This window comes from Micromys minutus (assembly GCF_963924665.1).
Source record: "Micromys minutus genome assembly, chromosome: 32".
Lineage (NCBI taxonomy): Eukaryota > Metazoa > Chordata > Mammalia > Rodentia > Muridae > Micromys > Micromys minutus.
The window spans coordinates 5,304,820-5,327,390 of NC_137967.1; the positions used below are offsets into that span (position 1 = coordinate 5,304,820).

General features: G+C 47.2%; 1 protein-coding gene across 2 annotated transcripts; it reads right to left on the reverse strand.

The window, feature by feature from the left end:
* Nucleotides 1-6,177: 6,177 nt before the first annotated feature.
* IZUMO2 (IZUMO family member 2) lies at nt 6,178-18,791 on the reverse strand (the record flags this gene model as incomplete). Of its 2 annotated transcripts, XM_080908815.1 has the most annotated exons (7): nt 6,178-6,220; nt 11,189-11,312; nt 13,778-13,858; nt 17,061-17,081; nt 17,265-17,351; nt 18,404-18,478; nt 18,560-18,791. In XM_080908815.1, 7 exons carry the CDS (start codon nt 18,789-18,791, stop codon nt 6,178-6,180), a joined length of 663 nt encoding a protein of 220 aa, XP_080764941.1. The 2 variants fall into 2 exon arrangements, with proteins under 2 accessions (XP_080764941.1, XP_080764942.1); XM_080908816.1 differs by lacking the exon at nt 13,778-13,858.
* Nucleotides 18,792-22,571: the final 3,780 nt, after the last annotated feature.

The window sequence follows — 22,571 nt, forward strand, 5'->3', positions numbered from 1 at the left end:
CTCAATCTTGGACCCTGCCCAACCTCCACTTCTACAGCTACTGGCTCGTAATATTTCCTGTCTGCTCAACACCCTGGGTGCTTCAGCAAACGGAGCCACGAGTCTTCCTTGGGACTTAACATACATGGTTGCTAGGTAGAACATCCTTGAGCAGGTGGTAACCATGTGAACAGCCCCTTGGGGAGGCCTGCAGAATGAAACTAGAGATGGAGGGAAAGAATATGCAGGGTGAGAAGAAAACCAGAAAGCCAGGCGATGCTGTTTGAACCTTACATTCATCTTTGCCCCCTGACCAAAGCACATTCCGGTAATGTAAGTTTAAGAACAATCAAACAAACGTAAGTTCTCAGGATGGCTCAGCGTTAGGCGCATATACCCACTGTTCTTGCAGAGGACCTGAATGCCGTTCCCCGAAGTCCTGTTGGCTGACTCACAACCATCTGTAACTCCAGCTCCAGGGCATCCAGTGTCCCTCTTTGGCTTTCTTGGGTGTCTGCACCCAAGAGCACATACCCATGCATAGACACACACATACATATAATAAAAATTAAAATCCTTAAACAAAAATAAAAATTTGCTCCGGACAGTGGTGCCGCACACCTTTAGTCCCAGCTCAGGAGGCAGAGGCAGGCGGATCTCTTGTGAGTTCAAAGCCAGCTTGGTCTGCAAAGTGAGTTCCAGGACAGCCAGGACTACTCAGTGAAACCCTGTATTGAAAAGCAAATAAGTAAATAAACAAACATAAAACAATCTTTATTTAGGCTATTTGGATCCTGTATATGAAAGACTCTAGGCAAATTCATGATGGAAACAATAGTGATTTCATTGCTATTGCTGACCCAGTATGTACCACGTATTAAATATCACCTCATGCCATGGACCGTTTAGCCGGGATTTAACTACCAAATGATCACCTAGATTTCCAGGGAGCTGCTGGAGCCGGAGACACTAGGTGTGGCGGTCAGCGGGGTGGAAGGAGGCTTGAGATGAGGGTAGGCCCCCGGGGGAGTTCTTTTCAGAGGGAAAGGATGTAGGCCTCAAAGACCAGCCATTGAAGATGGGAAGAAGAGGGATAGTGAGATAGCTCACTGGGTAAAGACACTTGACACCACATGACAGAAGAGAACAGACTCTCAGCGGCTGTCTTCTGACCGTCACACAAAACACTGTGGCATATGCACACCCACAGTATGCACACAACGTAAACACAGTTAAATGTAATTGAAAAGAAATATATACGGTAAAGGACCAGTTATTATTTTTAAAAAGGAGAGGGAGACAGGCCAGGCAGGGAGTCAGCCAGTCTGCACAGAAAGCCCCGAGCTGTGTGTGTAGCTCAGAAGGCACGGGGTTGCACGGTCAGAAGTCCAGGGGAGGGGGTCATGCTTGTGATCCTGGCAATGGAACACGGAAACAGGAAATTCAAGGCTCAGAGGCCGCCCAGAGATACAGAGCAAGACACTGTCCAGCAACCACATGGTGGCTCACAACCATCTGTAATGGGATCCCATGCCCTCTTCTGTGTGTCCGCAGACAGCCGCAGTGTACTCATATACATAAAAATAAATAAATCTAGACACTGTCTCCAAAACTGGTAAGAAAGTGGGTCAGCCTTCCCATGAAGACTGGGCAGGGCTCACCCAGTGCCGAAAGATTCTGGACCTTTGATTCATGGTACAGCTCCTCTGGCCAGGCTCCACCCAACCCCAAATCTTTCATGGTGAAGTCCACCCACCACATCCTGGAAGGTCACTAAGTGCAAGGGTGGACAAGATAAAGGAGCATCTGCCAGCATCTTAGTAGAAGTCTTTCCATGCTTCTCTCCTGCCCTCTGCTGGACGGCATGTAGAATGTACTTTCCTTTTTCTACGTCTTTTTTTTTTTTTTTTTTCTTTTTGGAAACGGTCTCACAATATAGCCTTAGCTAAGATCTACCGGCCTCTGCCCTTGAGCACTGGAATTAAAGTTGTGTTCCGCCATGCCTGGCTCCACTTCTTCCTGGTACTCATTTACCGTCTGAAAATCATCACAGTCAGTATGTGAATGGGGAAGGTGCTCACCCCACCCTTGAGCTATGTACCCATGGCAACTGTACGCGCACACACACACACACACATGCTACCAAGCCACCGTGTGCAAGATATACGAGGAAGTCCAGCATTATCTTACCATCCATCCCAAGATCCTGACCCAGGGATGAGGCTCGGGGACAAACACAAGCATCCTACTCTGCTTACTGGGTGACATGAAGTCTGCTAGACTTTGTCCTGAGGTATCACCTCAGAGCACACTGCCCCTGCCCTCCTGCGGTTTCCAGCAACAAAAGCTTCCCCCTCACCATGGCTCTTCCCTAAGTAGTGGAGGGTGAACAGAATGTCATATCATACATGGACACCAGTATTCATTGGGGGTTAGAGGATCACCCAAGCCAAGGGAGCCCAAACTCACTTCTACTGATTCTAAAACTGGCCCGGTGTACAGGGTCTAGTGCATTCCAGGCTGGTCACAACTCACTCTAATTTGCAGTTACTTTGAAATTCGGACCCTCCTTTCCTCCCCACCTTCTCAGTGCGAGAATTAGGCACTTGCACCACCACACCCTGTTTACACAGGAGTAGGCATAGGGCCCAGAGTTCCCTGCATGCTGTGTGTACATTCTACCATCCAGCCTTTTTGTGGGTCCTGGGAATGGAACTCAGATCCTCAAACTTGCAAGGCAAAGACTTTACCAACTGAGCCATTTCCCTAGCCTGACCTTGAACCGACCTTTCTCAGCCAGCTCCCACGCACTGGGATTGCAGGTGGACACCAGTTCGCCCGGTTTCTTTCAGACTGGGGATGGAGCCCAGGGCTTTGTGTATGGGAGGCGATCATTCTGTCCACAATACATTTTGTTGGGAGAAGCGTAAGGATGTTTGGCGTCTTCCTCTTTCCTTCCCTTGCCTTTCTTCTTCCTTTCTACAGTCTCCCCACTGAAGTCTGCCATTTTCCTCACTTCGTGGGAATTTCCCAGGGACATGAACGATGGATAATTAAATTGAGCTGAAATTATAAAGCGATGAGGACTTCTAGGGAGCATAGTCTGGGAAGGGGAGACAGACGGTTATTAAAGAATTACAGCGTGGCAATTATCACAGCGTTGGTGCTGCCAGCCCAGGGGGATTCCTGTGGGAACCCAGGAAGGCAGCTGCCAGTTCCCACTGGGCTGGGTAGGAGTGGGAAGAGGCTGACTTCGAGAGAATCTATGGTGTTTTTACAGCCTGGCTAGGCAGGGTATGCATGCCTGCAAGCTCAGCGCTCGGGGGCTCAGGCAGGGGGATGGCTGTGAGTTGGAGGCCAGTCTCAACTACATACTCTCGACTACTCCCTCTTCTGACCTTTGAAGACACCTGTGCACATATGTTTTTAAACGTGAAAACAAAGACAGTGTAATTATGTACATAAAATAAGTCCTTTAAAAAACTTTTTCAAAGGATTTATTTGATAGGTTTAACAGCACAGTAGCTGTATTTTATTCTATTCATCTAAGCTAATCTTGCTACCTTCCACCCAGCCAAAATGGCTGAGTTACTTGCATTTTAGTATTGGTCTGGCTCTTTCTGCTTCAGATGTGTTCCCATGGTGGCCTGGACCTTTTCCTCATGCTGAATATTCTGTCTCTGTGTATCTCTCTCTGTCTCTCAGTCTCTGTGTGTCTCTGTGTTTGTCTCTGTCTCTCTGTCTCTGTCTCTCTCCGCCCCTGGTTGGGGTCAGAAGTCATGTTCTATTCTCTCTTGCTCAGCCACTGGCTGACCAGCCCTTTATCGACAAGTCAGGGAATAAATGCGGATCAATGTTTACACACCGTCCAGGCAGGAGATGCTTAGAATAAGTGTTTCAATGCTGTGTCCAGATCGCAACCCGGTATGAGTGCGGAGACCTCGGCATTTGAGTAACACAAGGACGACCTTTACACAACGCACAGTAACATTATGCCTACCACACTGCGCACATGGCCTGGCTCCAAGAGGCCGAGAAGGGAAGAAAAACTTGAAAAAGTAAACCAAGGTCCCCAGTGATCTATTAGGGATCTTAAACACGGTACCCAACCCCCCCCCCCCCCCCCGACGCATAACATCATCGTCCTTCTCCCTTGGTTGACTGAAGGCCAGATCGCATAAGGGCTGCCATTTTGGATGCTACAGCTACTCCTAGGCTACTCTGTAGGATTCCCTCCTTCGCAGTTTCTGCTGTGCCTGCCTTCTCTGCTTCCCCTCTGTTCTAAGGGCTTCCACAGCAAAGTGCTCAAATCCCAGAGTCATGAGAACAGTGGGTTTTGTTGTTTTATACCCATGCACAGTAAACAGGCCAAGGAGAACAACCCGGCCTGTCCTGGGTGACACTAGGCTGAACAGAACAGGTTGTTCCAACGGCGCCTGGCCCTAAGTTGCTCCATTTTGTAAAGTAGTTGGTTTGGCTCCAGTTACTCCATTTTCAGCACAAATGGCACATGTGCTTGTATCTAGAAGCAAATGATTTCTGTTTGCCAGCACAGGAGGCACAAAGTGACTGTTTATATCTGGCAGTTAAAAAATTCATTCACACTGGGCTGCGTTGGCCTGTGCCTTTAATTCCAGCACTCGGGAGGCAGAGGCAGGCGGATCTGTAAGTTCCAGGTTGGCCTAGTCTACAGGGAGAGAGTGTTCCGGGACAGACAGAGCTACAGAAACTGTCCTCAAAAAAAAAAAAAAAAAATCCCCCCAAACAAGACAAAGTCAAGTCATATCTGTAGCTAAGTTGGCAGAGTACTTGTCTGGCACACAGGAAGTCCTGGGTTCGATGCATAAACTTTGTGTGAGGTACAGGCTTGTCATCCCAGCACTTGGGAGGTGGAGGAAGGAAGATCAAGTGTTCAAGGTTATCCCCCATGGGGCTAGAGAGAGGGCTCAGTGGTTAGAGCCCTGGCTGCTCTCCCAGAGGTCCTGAGTTCAATTCCCAGCCACCACATGGTGGCTCACAACCATCTGTAATGGGATCCAATGCCCTCTTCTGGTGTCTGAAGACAGTGCACTTAAATAAATAAATAAATCTTTTTTTTTAAAGGTTATCCTCCACTACATATTGAGTTCGAGTCTAGATTAGGCTATGTAAAAGCCTTCTCATGAAAGAAAGAAAAAGTTTTTATAAACTCCAAGCCTAAGATGCTGCTAAGCGCCTAGAATAGCTCGTCTGTAATGAGTGACGGCCAGTCAAGAGATGACAAGGTAGGGGGACTTTCCTGCAGCCTACCTGTTGTCAAGGAGACCCAGTGACTCACAGCCTACCGGGATCATGCTGCATCGAAGTCCGCATGCGCAGGGCGCAGTCAGGCATTACAATTCCCAGAATTCTTTGCGTAGAAGCCCACGGTCCAACCTGAGCTTTAGGTGACGAATGTACAAGTACTGTAATGACCACAGCTGGGCTGGAGCTTTAGCAAATCGGAAGTTGGTGTTTATATACACTTTTTCCCCAGCCTTTAAGAAAACTGCACAGAACTCCATGGTCACAGACACTCACGCGAGAGCAGAGACCTTTGGGAAATATAGTTTCCAGCAAGCGCCGAGATGCTCTGAACTATGTCAACTGCTTCCCTCCCTCCATTTCTTTCGCTTCCTTTCTCTTCTCTCCCTCCCTCCCTGCTTGCCTTTCTCTCATCTCCCTTCTTATTTCCTTCCGTCCGTCCTTCCTCTTGTTTCTTTTTATTTCTTTTCAATGGGTTTATTTTTTTTTTTGTTGTCGCTGAGCTCTTTTCTCCACGTACACAGCCCAGGATCTCATCCAGGGGGATGGTGCTACCCACAGCCGGCAATTCTAAACACCTCAGTGTATGCACTCAAGACGCCTGTCACATCAATGCTCATCTCACACGAGGTTCGCGATTCTGTCAAGTTGACAACACCAGCCATGACATCATGTCCTAAAAAAAAAAAAAAAAAAAAAAAAAAAAAAAAAAGACAGCTTTCCCCAACCCAAAAAAGGTAAAAAGAACTGGGTATGCAGCTCAGAGGTGGAATGTTTAATGTCCAGAACTACATACAGAGAGAGCACTTATTAAAACCAAAGGGTCAAGTGTCCATAGGGAATGTACAGACATTAAAGAATTCATACAGGTTTTATTAAATATATTTTTATTTTACAAACGTAGAAGTCACTGGCCTACTTCAGCAGGAGTTTTCGGTTTTGCCTGTATATACAAGCCCTGGTCAGAAGGAAAAGGAAGAAGGTTAAAGTGGGTCAGGTGCATGTCTGTTGCTATAGCAGTTGGGAAGTTGAGGCAGGAGGATTGCCCTGAGTTCCAGACTAGCCTTGGTTACAGAGTGAGACCATATCTCAAAAAAATCTAAACATTTGAGTTATGAGATGGCTCATTAGGTAAAGAAAGCTGCCGACAAGTCTGCCGGCCTGGATCAGATCCTCAGGGTACGCATGGTTGACGGCAAGAAGAACAGACCCTAGAGAGTTCCTCTGACCTCCACAGGCCTGTCTTGGTATTCATGTGCTACACTTCACACACACACACACACACACACACACACACACGATAGATAGGTAGGTAGATAGGAAAAATGAGAGATGATAGAGATGAGAGATAGATATGGTATATGATAGAAAATGATAGAGGTGATAGATGACAGATAGATAGATAGATAGATAGATAGATAGATAGATAGATAGATGAATGGGTGGATGGATGGATGGATGGGTGGATGGATAGATAGATAGATAGATAGATAGATAGATGATAGATAGATAGATAGATAGATAGATAGATAGATAGATAGATGAATGGGTGGATGGATGGATGGGTGGATTGATAGATAGATAGATAGATAGATAGATAGATAGATGATAGATAGATAGATAGATAGATAGATAGATAGATAGATGAATGGGTGGATGGATGGATGGATGGGTGGATGGATAGATAGATAGATAGATAGATAGATAGATAGATAGATAGATGATAGATAGATAGACAGACAGACAGACAGACAGATAGATAGATACATAGATAGATACATAGATAGATACATAGATAGATAGATGATAGATAGATAGATAGATAGATAGATAGATGATAGATAGATAGATGATAGATAGATAGATAGATAGATAGATAGATAGATAGATAGATAGATGAATGGGTGGATGGATGGATGAATGGGTGGATGGATAGATAGATAGATAGATAGATAGATAGATAGATAGATGATAGATAGATAGACAGACAGACAGACAGACAGACAGATAGATAGATAGATGAATGGGTGGATGGATGGATAGACAGACAAACAGATGGATGACAGCTAACTAGACAATACATGAATATATTGATAAAGGATAGCTAACTAGATAGATGATAGATTAATATGTAGGTAGATGAATAGATAGGGGATAATAGATCAGATAGATTGATGAATCACAAGATGGGGGAAACCAGAGGCTAGAATTGACCCCACACATCAGAGGCTCAGCCAGAGATATCATTGTTTCTGGTTAAGACTTGGAGAATATGGAATCAAGGGAACCAGGAGCAAGGATGGATGGACAGAAGGAGAAATAACCAAAGGACAGAGGCCGAGTACCATGACTGAACAGAACCCCCCCAAAGCTATGTTCCCCACTTTCCACTCCCCAGCTTCTGCCCAAGGGGCCCTTTTGGAAACAATCTTTGCTGGTGTGATTAAGCCAAGCTGCCACCACTGTGGGTTTAGATTCTGCCTGCATCTAAACACTGGGGTCATTATATGAGAAAGGCAAGACCTCAGTGTGTCTCAGAGAGAAAACAAAACACCTACCAATGAACGGGAACCTAGATGTCCCTGGCTGGGACCCAAACTAACAGCGAAATGAGGCTGTGGATGTGATGTGGTGGGACAAGGACTCCCTAGCACACGGGAGACTGGAGTCCACCCCCACCTCTACATGACATAGGTGTGGTGGTGCACACCTGCAAACCTGCGCTGCGGGGCTGGAGCCAGGAACATCAGGAGTTTCAGGTCAATCTCAGCTACACCATGAGACTGAACTTGGGCTACTAACCTGGGACCCTGCCCCCTAAAATCAAAGCAAGAAAGTTCAAAAAGTAAGAGGGAAGCCTGGGATCCTTGCCTTCAGTTCTCACCTGCCCCCCTACTTACCTGGGCACGGGGACCACCTACCCAGAATCCGGGCAGACCCGCCTCTCTTTCCCACTTACAAACTGAAGACACAAAGCTAAGAACAACTGTTATACCTTATTGCCAGAATCCTATTCCAGACCAGCATAAAGGTCTTGTGATTGTCCTAAGCCCTTAGTCTCCATGGATAACAGAAACACGGCAGGGATGGGTGGGCTGGAGAGAGAGCTATTTGATTCCCTCCACCTATATGGTGGCTCAGAAGCATTTGTAACTCCAGCCCTGGGGATCCAACGCTGTCTTCTGGCAGGCACATGGTATACAAACTTATATGTAGGCAACAACAACAACAACAACAACAAAATGTAATTTACATAAAAATAAAAAATAAATAGATCAGCCCAGGATGAGCTCACATGATCAGTCCTGACCTCATGGGAACACGCTTGTTCCCTCAAGCATTTGGACTTCACACCAACCTGCAGAAGCAGGTCTGATTACTGGCTCAGTCAACCACACCTTGACGGGACCTGCCCATTGCCCCTACCCAATGCCAGGTTCTTGTTTAGATTCAAATCTCTAGTCACCAATCCGAGGCTGCAATACTTTAATCTTCCCAACATTCCCATCATGGTGAGAATATCTTCCTTCCTACCTACCAAAGATCTCTCTGTTTGCTCGAGGGGGGGCGTGGCCGACCCAGCCATTTGGAATCTGCCGGCCGAAGGCTCCAGTTACATGAAGTCAGAGGCAAACCTCAGCTGGAAGATACACACCAAGGAATTTCCAGTGTTGCCAGATGAGACAGGTGTGGGATAAGCAATCCATTCTCAGTGTCTCCTTTGCCAGCTGATAATATAAGATGTCTAGCCATGTGGGTCTCCTAGGGAGCTCCTCAGGTGACTATTCACTGAGCCATCTGGACAGCCCTTAGATAATAACTTCAAGAGAAGAGGACTGAATATATAGGCTTCAGACATACTCTACCTCCCAGCCATATGCTGGTAGAGCCAGATGCTCTACTGCTAAGCTACACTCCTAGCTTCTCACTGGGGGATTCTAGGCAAGGGCTCTCCCTCTGAGCCATGCCCCCATTCTTCCCAAGAATAAATTTCCATGGCTCTAAGCAATCTCCTAGGTAGAGAGAGGTCTCTCTCCTGTGTGCCCTGGCTATGTACCATGAGCTGTTAGGTTTCATCATTAATGCCAGGTTAATACTTGTCATCTCAGTCCTAAGAAGTCTGAGGCAGGAGATAAGGAATTCCAGATTAGCTTGGGGTACAGGAGACCCTGTCCCAAAAAAATTAACTACTGAGCATGGTGGCATCTGATTTTATTCCCAGTGCTGGAGAGCAGAGCAGGTGGACCTCTGTGACTTGCAGAGTAGCAAGGTCTACATATTGAGCCAGACTAGCCAGGTCTACATAGTGTTCTATCTCAGAAATGTCTAACAGATGGATGTATTAATGACAATGTTGGTAACAAATATATGACACTCTGGCTAGACAAGCCTTGGTGTGACCAGCATATCCATTCTTTGTGCTTCAGACAAGATCTTATCATATAGCCTTGGTTGTTCTGGAACTATGTAGACCAGGCTATCCTTGAACTCTCAGAGAGCTAACTGTCTCTGCCTCCTGAGTACTGGGACTAAAGGCTTTTCTTCTTCTTCTTCTTCTTCTTCTTCTTCTTCTTCTTCTTCTTCTTCTTCTTCTTCTTCTTCTTCTTCTTCTTCTTCTTCCTCCTCCTCCTCCTCCTCCTCCTCCTCTTCCTCCTCTTCCTCCTCCTCCTCTTCCTCCTCCTCCTCCTTTTTCTTCTTCCTCTTCCTCCCTCTTCTTCCTCTTCATTTTTATCCTTCATCTTCTTCCTGCTTTTAATGGAAGAAGGGACCCACAAACATAGGAGGGAAAGCTGGGGACCCTTGCAGCTTTGTGATTTAGGGGTGAGGGAGAGAGAGAAAATGACAGACATGGGGAGAGGAGGGAAGGAGAGAGAGAGAAGATAAGGGAAAGAGAGAATCAGTTATGCTGGAGCTCCGGGATTCAAAGCACTTACTGGTCTTACAGAGAAGTCAGCTGTGTTCCCAGTGCCAACATGGTGGCCACAATTACTTCAACTCCACCTCACAGGAATCCTCCTACTCCTTCTGGCCCCTATGAGCTCTGCACTCATATGCACACACTCCCCACGAACACACACACACACATACATAAATTATTAAATATACATTTAAAAATAATGTTTTGCTGGCAGTGGTGACGCATGCCTTTGAGCCAGCCTGGTCTACAGAGTGAGTTAGAGTATAGCCAGGGCTACCTAGTGAAACCCTGCCTCAAAACAACAACAACAACAGTCTTAAAAGAGAGGGAAGAGGGACTGCTCTTCCAGAGGTCCTGAGTTCAAATCCCAGCAACCACATGGTGGCTCACAGCCATCTGTAATAGGATCTGATGCCCTTTTCTGGTGAGTCTGAGGACAGACTCATAATAAAAAATAAAAAGAGAGTACTCATAAAAATAAAATTAAAATAAAGAGAGAGAGAGGGCAGGAGAGACAAAGGACAAGGAACAGAAGGGCATAGTGACGGGGACATCAAAGATTCTTTTACGCACCCATCTTTTTTGTCTTCCTTTCTCACTTTCAGTCCCATTTCTGTCTTTCTTTTTTGAGATGGGGTCTCACTGTAGCTCAGGCTAGCCTCAAACTCACTATTCAGCCAATGATGACCATGAACATGTGACTTGTCTTCCTTCACCTCCTAAACGCTGCACAAAGGCAAATGTGTGACGTCACACCTGTTTCCTCCAAACCTGGGAACTGAACCCACAACTTTGAGCATTCAAGGCACTAAATACCCCACCAACTAAGCCCTACCCCCCCACTTTCTGAGATAGCATCTTTCTGTGTAGCTCAGACTGGCCTTGAACTTAGACCCATCCTCCTGCTTCGAGCCTCCCAAGTGCCGGGGCCATAGTAGTGGACCGCCACAGACGGCAGGTGTTCATGTCCGAGTGACTTGGAAACAAAGGGGTTTTGGAGTAACTCACGCGAGCAGGATGACCAAGAAGGTTATGACGGCCAGTCCCACAGTCACCAAGTCCCCCACCAACACCATGTTTCTCTGTTTGCTGTCAGCCTGGAACTTCAGAGCCATTCGGGCCTGCCCATTCTCTAGACAGGGAGAAGTGAAACTCAGCTTCAAACCATTGTCCTCGGAAACCTCCTCCACCTCTCCAGCTCGGGGGCCCCCACCCAGCTCATGGAGCAGACTCCCAAGTACCATTCACCTAGGGAGAACACTGCAGCCCAGCCTGTCCCAGTGACACCCCAAACCAAGGGCTAAGTGAACCACACTTCTTGTTGGCTGTGAGGAGGCAAGACGTTAGACCCAAACCCAAGAAAAAGAGTTGGGTGTCATGGCTCACAACTGTCATCAGAATACTTGGGACACTGAGGCAGGAGGACTACTCTGAGCCGGGGGCAGTCTGGGCTATATAGAATGAAACTTTATCTCTTAAAAAATGAGGTGGGGGAGAAAATGAGGGGAAAAACAATGAAAACGGGAGAGGAGGAAGTAGAAGGGAGGGAGGCAAGAAAGATGGCGCACACCATTAGGCTGATCTATGTGAGTTTGAGGCCAGCCTGGTCTACGTTGGGAAATCTTGTCTCAACAAATCAAAAACCAAAAAAACTAAACAAACAAGCCAGAACCCCAAAACTGAGCAGGCGAGTCCTTTTGTTGGGTCCTAATCAGAATAAATCATCAGCTGCGGAAAAGATGCAGGTGACAATTAGGGGCATTGGTGGGCAGGTGTGACATTGTCTGGCGTTGCTGAGGACGCGAGCCAGTAGGTAGGTAATGCTGGCTACTCAAACATGAGGTCCTGAGTTCGAATCTCAGAGCCTATGCAAAAAGCTGGGTATCAACACACCTCTAACCCCAGGGCTGTGGGAGGCTGAGACAGACGGCTAAGACTTAGAAACCAGTCAGGCTCTAGATCCAGCAAGAGACCCTCTCTCAAGTGAGCATGTTGGAGGGGGGTGGGAAATACCTGGAGTCTTCCTCTGGCCTGTGCATGTTTCTCTCCCCAGCTACATGTCCACACATGCCACGCACACACACAGGGAACTTATCTGTTTTCAAGAGACCATTGTGGTTATAGGGGACCATGTCCTTAGAGCAACCAACATGTTCTGCATGGGAGAAGGCAGATCCCTGTGGTTCTTTCTTAAAGACTGTAGTGGTCTGAATTAGAATGGTCCCCAAAGGCTCATAAAATAATTGGTCACCATGGAGTGGCACTGTGTGAAGGGATTAGAAAGTGTGGCATTCTCAGAGGACTGTGTCATTGGAGGTGGACCTGGGGGATTCAAAAAGCCCATTCTGGGCTGGAGAGATGGCTCAGTGGTTAGAGCACCGACTGCTCTTCCAGAGGTCCTGAGTTCAAATCCCAGCAACCACATGGTGGCTCACAACCATCTGTAATGGGATCTGACGCCCTCTTCTGGTGTGTCTGAAGACAGCCACAATGTACTTATATGTAATAACTAAATAAATCTTTTGGGTGGGGAGAGAAGTGTGCTGCAGTCAACAGAGCTGAAGGGAGTTGGAGATCTGAAGACCGCTTTGACATCAAACACGGAAATGCAGAATTTGGAGTTTGCCCAGCTGGTTTTCCGTCTTGCCTTGGTCCAGTATTTCCTTATTATGTTCCCTTCCCTCCCGTTTGGGATTTCAATCCTTTGCCATGGTATGTTGAAACCCACGATCTATTTTTTTTTTTATTTTGGTTCTCACAATTAAAAGATTGTGTGAGTCTCAGAAGAGACTTTGAACTTTCAAATGGAGTTGAAGCTGTGATACACTCTGGGGACTTTTTGAAGTTGGACTAAATGCATTTTGCATTATGGTATGACTACAAGCCTACTGCAGCCAAGGAGTGCAATGTGGTGGTTTGGATGAATGTGGCCCAAATGCTAATAATGGACTAAAGCTCTGAAACACTGAACCCTAGTTAAGTGCTTTTTGTCCCCAAGAGTTGCTGTGGTCATGGTGTCTCTTCACAGCCAGAGAACACCAACTAAGACAAACACTGTGGCAACGATGATAATGATGAAGGTAGAGGGGCTGGAGAGATAGCCTAGTGAGTGGGGAGAAGCACTGGCTGCTCTTCCAGGGGACCTGAGTTCAATTCCCAGCACTCACATGGTGGCTCACAACCATATGCAACTCCAGTAAAAATAGTTAAAACATAGAATAAAATCTCCAGCAAAGACTAAAACGAGTAAACCAGCGGAGGAACATTGCAGTTCAATGCAAAATGACCTTTCGGGAAGTGTCACTGAGAGGCCTTGAGACCTGAATAAAGGGAGGGGAGCCCAAAGGAGGAGGAAGAGCAGAGCAATGGTCAGGAGGGCAGGTCTGCATCCTGAGTGATAAGGCTAGACACAGGAGCTAGGTAGCTCAGGCTAACCTCGAACTACAGATCCTCCTGCCTCAGCCTCCCAAGTGCTCATGGAGAGCCTTGAGACAAGGACTCTAACAGAAACAAAGTCTGTGGGGACCTTGAAACCACTCTACAGGGACATGGCTCTCTCTCATAGCCACCCCTGGCTTCTCCAGACCCACAGCTTACCAGAGCAATACTTTCTCCTGATGCACTTGGAAATGGTTTTCTCGCAATATAAACAGTCCAGGACCTCCTCTTTGAACGTGTCTGGGTGGGGTGAAAGGGAAACGTGGAGAAAAGCAGACCCCAAGAACTGGCAAGAACGGGGGAGGGAGATGGAGGGGAAACAAGGGAAAAAGAAGGTGGGGTCCCCTGGGCCTCTCTCTGAGTGTTGCAGGAGCCGCTGCCCTGAGCGAATGTGTGCAGTCCGTATGAGAAATGGCTTTTGAAAGATTAAACGGGGGAGGGAGCTGACTATATATGTCATTTTTACTGTATCCTAAATTACTATGCTGGGCTATTTTAGTGTTCTGGGAAAATAATAAAATCTGTTCTTTAGTATAATAAAAAGAAAGAAAGATTAAATGGAACTTCCATAGGTCATTTGACCGAATGTTCTGATCACAGAATATTTAGGGGTGTGTACACTAAGGGTTAAAGTGAGAGTCTTGAGTATTAGGGGCTCTACCACTGAGCCACGCCCCCAGCCCCTCATTGGAGGATTCTAGGCAGGGGCTCTACCACTGAGCCACACCCCCAGCCCCTCATTGGAGAATTCTAGGCAGGGGCTCTACCACTGAGCCACGCCCCCAGCCCCTCATTGGAGGATACTAGGCAGGGGGCTCTACCACTGAGCCACGCCCCCAGCCCCTCACTGGGGGATTCTAGGCAGAGGCTTTACCATTGGTTTACACTACAAGTCCATTTATTTATTTTTTAATCCTGAGACAGGCTTTTGCTACATTACTTAAGTTGGCCTTAAACTTGTGATTCTTTTGCCTCAGCCTGTCAGTAGCTTCTGTGGTAGATCTGGGCCAACCCTGCCTCTTCCCATCTGTAGACACTTAACTTCAAACACTCTTTTGTTACTGTCATTTAATATTTCATGCATTTCCTGTGTGTGCTTATTCACAGGGATGTACATGAATGGAGGAGAAGGAACAATTTGGAGGAGTCTGTCCTCCAACCTTGTGGGACAGAACTCAGGTTGTCAAGTTTTTTGGTTTTTTTTTTTTTTTTTTTTTTCAAGCAAATACCTTTACCCTCTGAGCCACCCAATTGGCCTCAACATTTATTAATTTTGAGATCTGGTCTTCCAGCCTCCTCTGACAAAGGTGGGCATGCTACAGATTCACATGACTCCTCCTCTTCCTGTGCAGATAGGTCCCAGAATCCCTTTGTAGTGAGTTACACACTCATGCCCTCTACTGAATCAAAGGAAACTGTGTTGGCTATCTGTAGCAGCAAATAATAAAAAATGTATAAAATGACCAGGCACCAGGTCACGACAACTTCTGCTACTCTCTGGCCCCAGCAGTGACCACCCTCTTGTGACTCTGCTGGGAACCCTGCTCACATTCCCAGCATCCACCCCCCACTGTGGTTATGGTTACAATTCCCAGTAACCTGACAAAAATCAAAACTCTAGAAGCTTGTAATTTATCAATCAGATTTATATCAGTAAATTCTCACTCAATAAAATGTCCACACAGTAAACTAAGAACCAATTGATATTGATATTAACTGCCCACTTAGACAAATTGTCCTGTAATTATCCATCCCTTATAAGATATTCATAGCTACCTGTGGCTACTTAAAGCCACATGGGGCTGGGTCATCCTTCTCCTCCATCTTGGTTTCTTCTCCCCTCTCACTATCTCTCTTGCTTCTCAAACAACTCTGCACCTGCCTTTTTCACCGCCCAATCACAGGCCTTGCCTTATCTTGTTCCTGCCCTCACCTGCATGTAGACTTCAGCCACAGGTATCATTCCAGGCTAACAAAACTTTCCGAGAGGTGCACTAGTCTCAGAGACCAGTATAAATGCCACATACACACCGGTTCCCACAGTTACAGATTTCCTGAGGCCCCCAGCTCAAAGGCTGTAATCATTCTCATTAGTCCTCAAAAAGCAACTCTTGAAGAGTCAGCAAGATGGCACATCTTGTAAAGGCATTTGCCAACAAGTCTGGTGACCTGAGTTCAAACCCAGGGAGCCATAGGGAAGAAGGAGAGAAACAAGTTATCCTCTGACCTCCACATGTGTGCTGAGCACACACCCCCCTAATAAAATAAAATATAAAACAACAAACTGGGTGGTTATGGTGCACACCTTTAATCCATTACTCTGGAGACAGAATCAGGAGGATCTTTGTGAGTTCTAGGCCAGCCTGGTCTATCAAGTGAGTTCAGGACAGCCCAAGCTACACAGAGAAACCCTGTCTCAAACAAACAAACAAACAAACCCAAAGCAAGTCTTGAGGTTGTCTTGGTGACTCATGAAATACCAGTACTATTAAGGGTGAGGCAGGAGGATTGTCATGAGTTCCAGGTCAGCATGGGTTACAGAGTGAGACCTTGTAAGAAGCTATGGGAGGAAGTGAGGCAGAGGTAGCTCAGTGGACAAGATGGCTGCCTTGTAAAAATAAAGATTCAAGTTCAATCTCTCGAACAGAAAAGTTGGAGGTGGTAGTGTGTGTAGTCGCAGCTCTGAGGAAGAGGCAGAGGGAGCCCCCGGGCTCACTGGGCAGCCAGCCTAGTCAGTGAGCTTCATGACGCCAAGAGACTCTCAAAATCCGGTATGGGGCTGAAGAGATGGCTCAATAGTTCAAAAACTTTACTAATTTTCAGATCCCAGCCCCACATTGTGGTCCACAGCCATCTGCAACTCCAGTTCCAGGGGAACATGGCACACATGTGGTGTACACATATACATGCATACATACATGCATACATGCATGCATACATACATGCATACATACATGCAAACACTCATTCATACAACTTAAAAAATAACTGAAAATAACATGGTGGATGGCTACTGGTGCATCATGCCCAAGGTTGTTCTTCTGGCTTTCAGAGGCATTCAAGCATACATGTGCACATTTGTGCACGTGAGCACACACACACATACATGTACACGCATGTATATGTGCACACACATGTACACACTTGTGCATGTACACTAACACATATGTGCAGATACACATACGCACACAAACTCATGCATGTGCACACACACACATGGCCTCATGCATGCCCACCTGTGCTCTCACAAACATTCATGCACACTAGCATGTGAGCATACAAATGCACACACACATATACTATGCATGCACTCACAGCAAACCACCCTCCCTTGATGACCGGGGGTTCATGGTTTTGTGGTGAAGTGAACACGGCATTGAGGTTTGGCTTGAGAGGAATGGGGGACAGATGTGGGAGGGTGAGTAGGACAAGTAGGACTCACGACAAGTTTTGTGGTCGCAGGCTGAAAGAGAAGAAAGCAGATATGAGTGACGTGCAGACACTGCGGCTTGAGAATTTAATTGGAAAGGGGATGAGGGAGAGAAGGGGCAAATCTGGGGAAGGAATGTTGGCAAGATGGGGATGTTGGGAGTCACAGAAGTGCTTTTCGGAGGGAAGGGACTGGGTGGGGGGGAAGGGGCTGCACCTTTCATTTTGTAGTCCCTTAATGCTATCTTTAGCTCCTTGATGGCATGCTCCCTGAAGCTCACCAGGTCTTCCAGCAGAGGACCATCTGAGGAGGGAAGAGATGCTGTCGTCAGCTAACCTTGAACCACTTACAGGGTTGTCAAACTGGGGTACAGAGATGACTCAGTGGCTAAGAGCACTGGCTGCTCTTGTAATGAACGGAGGTTCCATTTCCAGCACCTACATGGTAGCTCACAAACACACCCGAAACGCCAGTTCCAGGGGATCCTACGCCCTCTTCTGACCACCATAGGTACTGCATGCACAAATGGCACATAATACATGCGCGCGCGGGGGCGGGGGGGATCAAAACACCCATACTCATAAAAATTTAAATAGTGCTTCAGATAGAAAAAACTAAAGGTTTTCATTTTGGTTCTTTGCAGAAACGACCCGATGAGTGTCCAGAAGGAATCTGAATTCTGGGAGGCTCCCAAGTGTTTGAGACTTAAAGTATGTGTGTGGACTTGTTTGTGCACGAATAACGGCTGTTTCCTGTGAACCCTGGTACTTAGAAACAGCTGCATATCCGCCTCTCAAGAGCCGCGAGACTGGCTTTGAACTCTTAATTAGGGAGGGACTCAAAGTCATGGTCCTCCTGCCTCGGCTTCCCGAGTGACCAGGATGACAGGTGGAAGATTATCACAAATGTTAGATTAATTAAAAACAAGCAAGCGAGCAAGACAGCTGTAGAGAGACAGAGAAGCTTGGTCTGACCTCAGATGGGACTATGTTTATTCACCGCGAAGGGGTAGATAGCCAGAATGCCTACAGAGGGAGATGGGATGCCACCTCTTATACCATTGAAATGAGGTCTATAGTCTGCAAAGGAGGCTGGGAAATGTAGTCTTTCAGCAAGGCACTGCCAAAAAAACCCCCATTTATAAAATCGCAGTGTTTGAGAAACACAAGAAGACAGAAGGGTGAGTGTCCCGACTCTGTGCGACCTTGGATAGGTTACCTGGCTTCTCTGAGCCTCAGCGTTTCTCCCTCTCAACCTTTTCTCAAAAGGACACATGCCTCTGTTAGCTAACCAGGGGAAAGACACGAGAGAGTGTGGGAAAGATGGCCAGGAGGTGTGGCCTAAGGGTCTCCCACCTGTCCTAGAGTTAGCCTTTATATACTGGGTTTGGTTCTTGAAGGATGTTGCCACTTTTTCCAGTTGATCCAGGTCTGTAGACCAGAAGGGAGGTCGTGTCACGTCAGAAGGCCCACAGCTACCCGGGCCTCTCCCCCACGCATCCAAGCACACACCCACTTTCCCCACGAACGCGTCCACCGCGTAATCCCTGAAGAAAGGGCCCTCCATGCTCAACAGCAGGGCCTGTGCGCGCGCCTGGAGCCCTTCCACGTGGAAGCGCTTGGTGATGATGGCCTCGCGCAGCTCGCTGAGCGCATCTAGCACCGTCTCGTCGCACTGCAGGCAGCCCCAGGCCCCCGGGCGGCCCAGGCCGCACAGAAGCACCAGGGTCAAGGCCAAAGACATGGTGGGGACTTTGTGACATCACAGGGGAGGCCCCAGAACGCTCTGTACCTGGAGCTCTGGAATCCAGACACTTAACATATTTATTCAGCACCTGCTGGGTGCAGTTCTAACCCCTAGTCAGACTGAGAAATACTGAAGTTGTTTAAATTTACCAATTCAACAGACTTGCTTGCCTTCTTCCCTGCGTTTCTTTCTTTCTCCTCTTTCTCTCTTAAAATATTTTACTAATTGTTAGGCCAGGCACGTCTTTAATCTCAGCTCTGTGGAGGCAGAGACAAGGCAGATCTCTGTGAGTTCTAGGCCAGCCTGGGCTACATTAGCGAGTGCTAGGACAGCCAGAGCTATATAATGAGACCTTGTCTCGAAATTCTTTTTGAAAAAAATAATTTTCGAGAATTTCGCATGCATGCAATGTATTTCGATCATATTCCTGCTCCCAGACCCACCCCCAGTTCCTCTTTTTCTCTTTTTCCTTTCTCCAGCTCTCCCTCTCTTCCTATTCCTCCTCTAAGATAGTGGGTCACACAGCCCAGGCTGGCCTTGAACTCCCGACCCTCCTGTCCCAGCCTCCGGATAGCAGTGGTTACAGGTGGGCAGTACCTGACCTAATTGTTAACTCCAGTTTTAAAAGTTCAAGCGGCCAGTAGGATGGCTCATCAGGTCTTCAGCGTTAGGCTAAGCAGAGAAAGGTACCTCAGCACGTCTGGACCAAGATGTGCCACTAGGAGATTACACCAGAAAGAGGATCTAAGGCAATAATTTTATTATGAGGAGGGGGGAAGTGTGAAAGGCTCTTTAAAAGTTGGACCATGTGAGAGAGAGACAGAGACAAAGAGACTGGGAGACAGAGCAAAAGAGGAGAGAGGGAGGGAGGAGAGAGGGAGGGAGGGAGAAAGGGGGGGAATCAGGAGTTCTTGCCGAGGGATCTGATTTTGGTTCCCAGCACCACATGACAGCTCTATTAGCAATAATCATGACTCAGATGAACCTCATTGGCTATACGGTACTGCCACGGGGCAAAGTCCCCATGGTAGCTCTAGTTGCAGGAGTTCGACGCCCTCTTCTGGTCTTTCTGGGCACTACATCCATGTGTACCTACAAATTTTATTATTATTATTAATTTATGTTTTGGACTTTTTGAGACAGAGTTTCTCTGTGTAGTACTGGCTGTCCTGGAACTAGGTCTGTAGACCAGGCTGGCCTCGAACTCAGAGATCTGCCTGCCTCTGTCTCCCAAGTGCTGGGATTTAAGGTGTGTATCACAAGCATACATGCAACTAAACAGTCATACCCACGGAAAAAAATGAAGAAAAATTTTACAGGTGGGTACGGTGGTGCACACCTTAAATCCTAGCACTCAGGAGACAGAAGCAGGTGGAGCTCTGTGAGTTTGAGGACAGCCTGGTCTACACAGTGAGTTCTAGGACACCCAAGGCTACATTTGTATGAGTGTTTAGTTGCTTTTGTATCATATGCTTGCAATGTTCATGTAGGCCAGTAGAGGGCATCAGATACCCAGACCTGGAATTACAGTTGATTTTGAATTGCCGTGTGGATGCTGGGAATTAAACCTGAATCCTTTGCCAGAGCGGTCCCCACAGGTAAGCCATCTCCCCAGGAAATATGTTATCTTTTTTCTTAAAAATTACACTCACCTATTTTTGCATTGGAAGGTATGCCTGTGGAGGTCAGAGGACAAATCTGGGGAGTCAGTCCCCTCCTTCCACCTGGGACCCCAGGGATCAAGCTCAGCTCTTGAGTCCTGGTGGCAAGTGCCCATTAAGCCATCTTGCCTGAACCCTTTTTGCTTGCAATAGGGTTTCACTCTGCAGTCTTGACTTGCCTGGAATTTACTACACGGCTCAATCAGACATGACGTGAACAGCAACACCCCACCCCCCCGCCTTGTCTCCAAAGCGTTGAATTGACCGACATTCTCTGCACTAGGCTCATTTCATCCCTCTAATGTCAGGAGACAGTTTCCTGAGTCCAGACATCTCGGAAGCAAGGTCCACCTTGCTGGCCGACCCACAACCCAGTTCGTGTTCCTAGGCTCTGAAACCCAACTCCTGTCCTGCTTCTACAGGTGGTCTGCTGACCACTAAGGGATGTAAGGGGGGAAGATGCTGTTAATCCTGTTTTATAAACCGAGGCACACAAGCCGTGTTGTAAACTGACAACATGCAGCTTGCCCGCTGCTTTGTTCCCTTGTCATTCTAACATTCCAGGTCAGAGGCCAGGAGGGAACCCTGCCGGCAAAAGCTGAACCAAGGACCCCAAAACCAGGTCACATGGATAAAGCTCAATGCCCTTGTGTCAAAATATGATTGGTCAATGCAACAGACCACCCTGCTCCCCCTCTCTTTGCGTTCCCATCCTATAAAAACGTTGTGCAGTCTCCCTTGGGGACGCGGTTCAGATCCCAAACCAGTTGCCTCCCTGAGTGCTCAGAAAAACAAAGCATTAATTTTTAACCTTCCATCTCTGAAGTAGAGGTAGTGCCGATGCTGAGGTCCTGTTCCCCAATTGGTTCTTGATCTGTCAGTAAAGAAGCTATGGGCCAATTGCTGGGCAGAAGGAATGGGCGGGACTTCCAGGTCCCATGAAGAAAGTGGAGAGATGTAAGGGAGGAGAGAGAGCTTGCCATGCTTCTGATGAAGAAAAGTTGACCAGCTATGTGAGATCTGGAAACAGAATGGCCACCCGGGTCGCACCGACAGGCCATGGTCAAGGGTGTTTAGCAGGGACTAGGTTCAACTGAGCAACTAAAGTTAGGTTAGCAACTAAAAATGTGCCCTTACATTTTTCTTATCTCTGGGAGGTGCAGAGATAAGAAAATGTAAGGGCACATTTTTTTTCCAGGCAGGAGAGAGTAGTAGCCCAGCAATTGGGTAAAAGGCAGGTTGGAATTGAACAACTGTGCGACTGTGTCATTTTTCCGTGGGTTCAAGGGAAACGGGGTGAGGGCTGGTAAGGCAGCCCGTTCTTGGAGCATTGGCGGGGCAGCAAAGCTACAGGCAGTGTTTTCTCAGCTTCTACCTCAAACCTAACACTAATGAAGCTAGTGAAGTTACAGCTGTAGGGACTATAATGTTGTGAACTGTAAAGAAACCATATACCCTAGCTAAGCCTGTATAAAAGGCACACGAACCTGGTATTTTATTGACAAGCCGTAAGCCGAGGTTGGGCATATTTCCTGCTATTCTCGTGTATATTCAAACCATATACCCTTTGTCACTTGGAAGTGACAGACTCACCCTGGCTGCTTCACTCCATCTGTCAGGATGTTCCTGGTCCATCCCATCTAATGGCGACCTCCTATTCTCCGGATCTTCCTTCTGCCAGTGCTCTCTCTTGAGACCTGCCCTTCCCCCCTCCATCCTCCAGTGCTGCCTTTCTCTCTCTACTGCCCAATCACAGGCCTTGTATTAACCAATTAACTTTAAATCGGGGAGCAAGGTTTACATAACAGAGGCTGGTGGATGTGAAAATTCTCTTGTCTGGGTGGCAACCAAATTAAGCATTTGTATACATAGCAACTGATCGCCCTCCTGCAGTGAATAGACGTGGCTGGTTTAGCCGGAGCAGGTGAGCTGAATTAGATGGGATTCAGATAGTAAGTAATGATCAAGGACACTCAGGGTGTAATTGCGCCATATCACCAGTAGGGGCTGATCACATTAGTTAAATTCTCTCCCTGATCTGCGCTGGCTATCTTTGGCTCCCCACAGCCTGCACTTGTGGGTCCCGAGATTACCCAGCAGACTAGCAAGCTGAGAC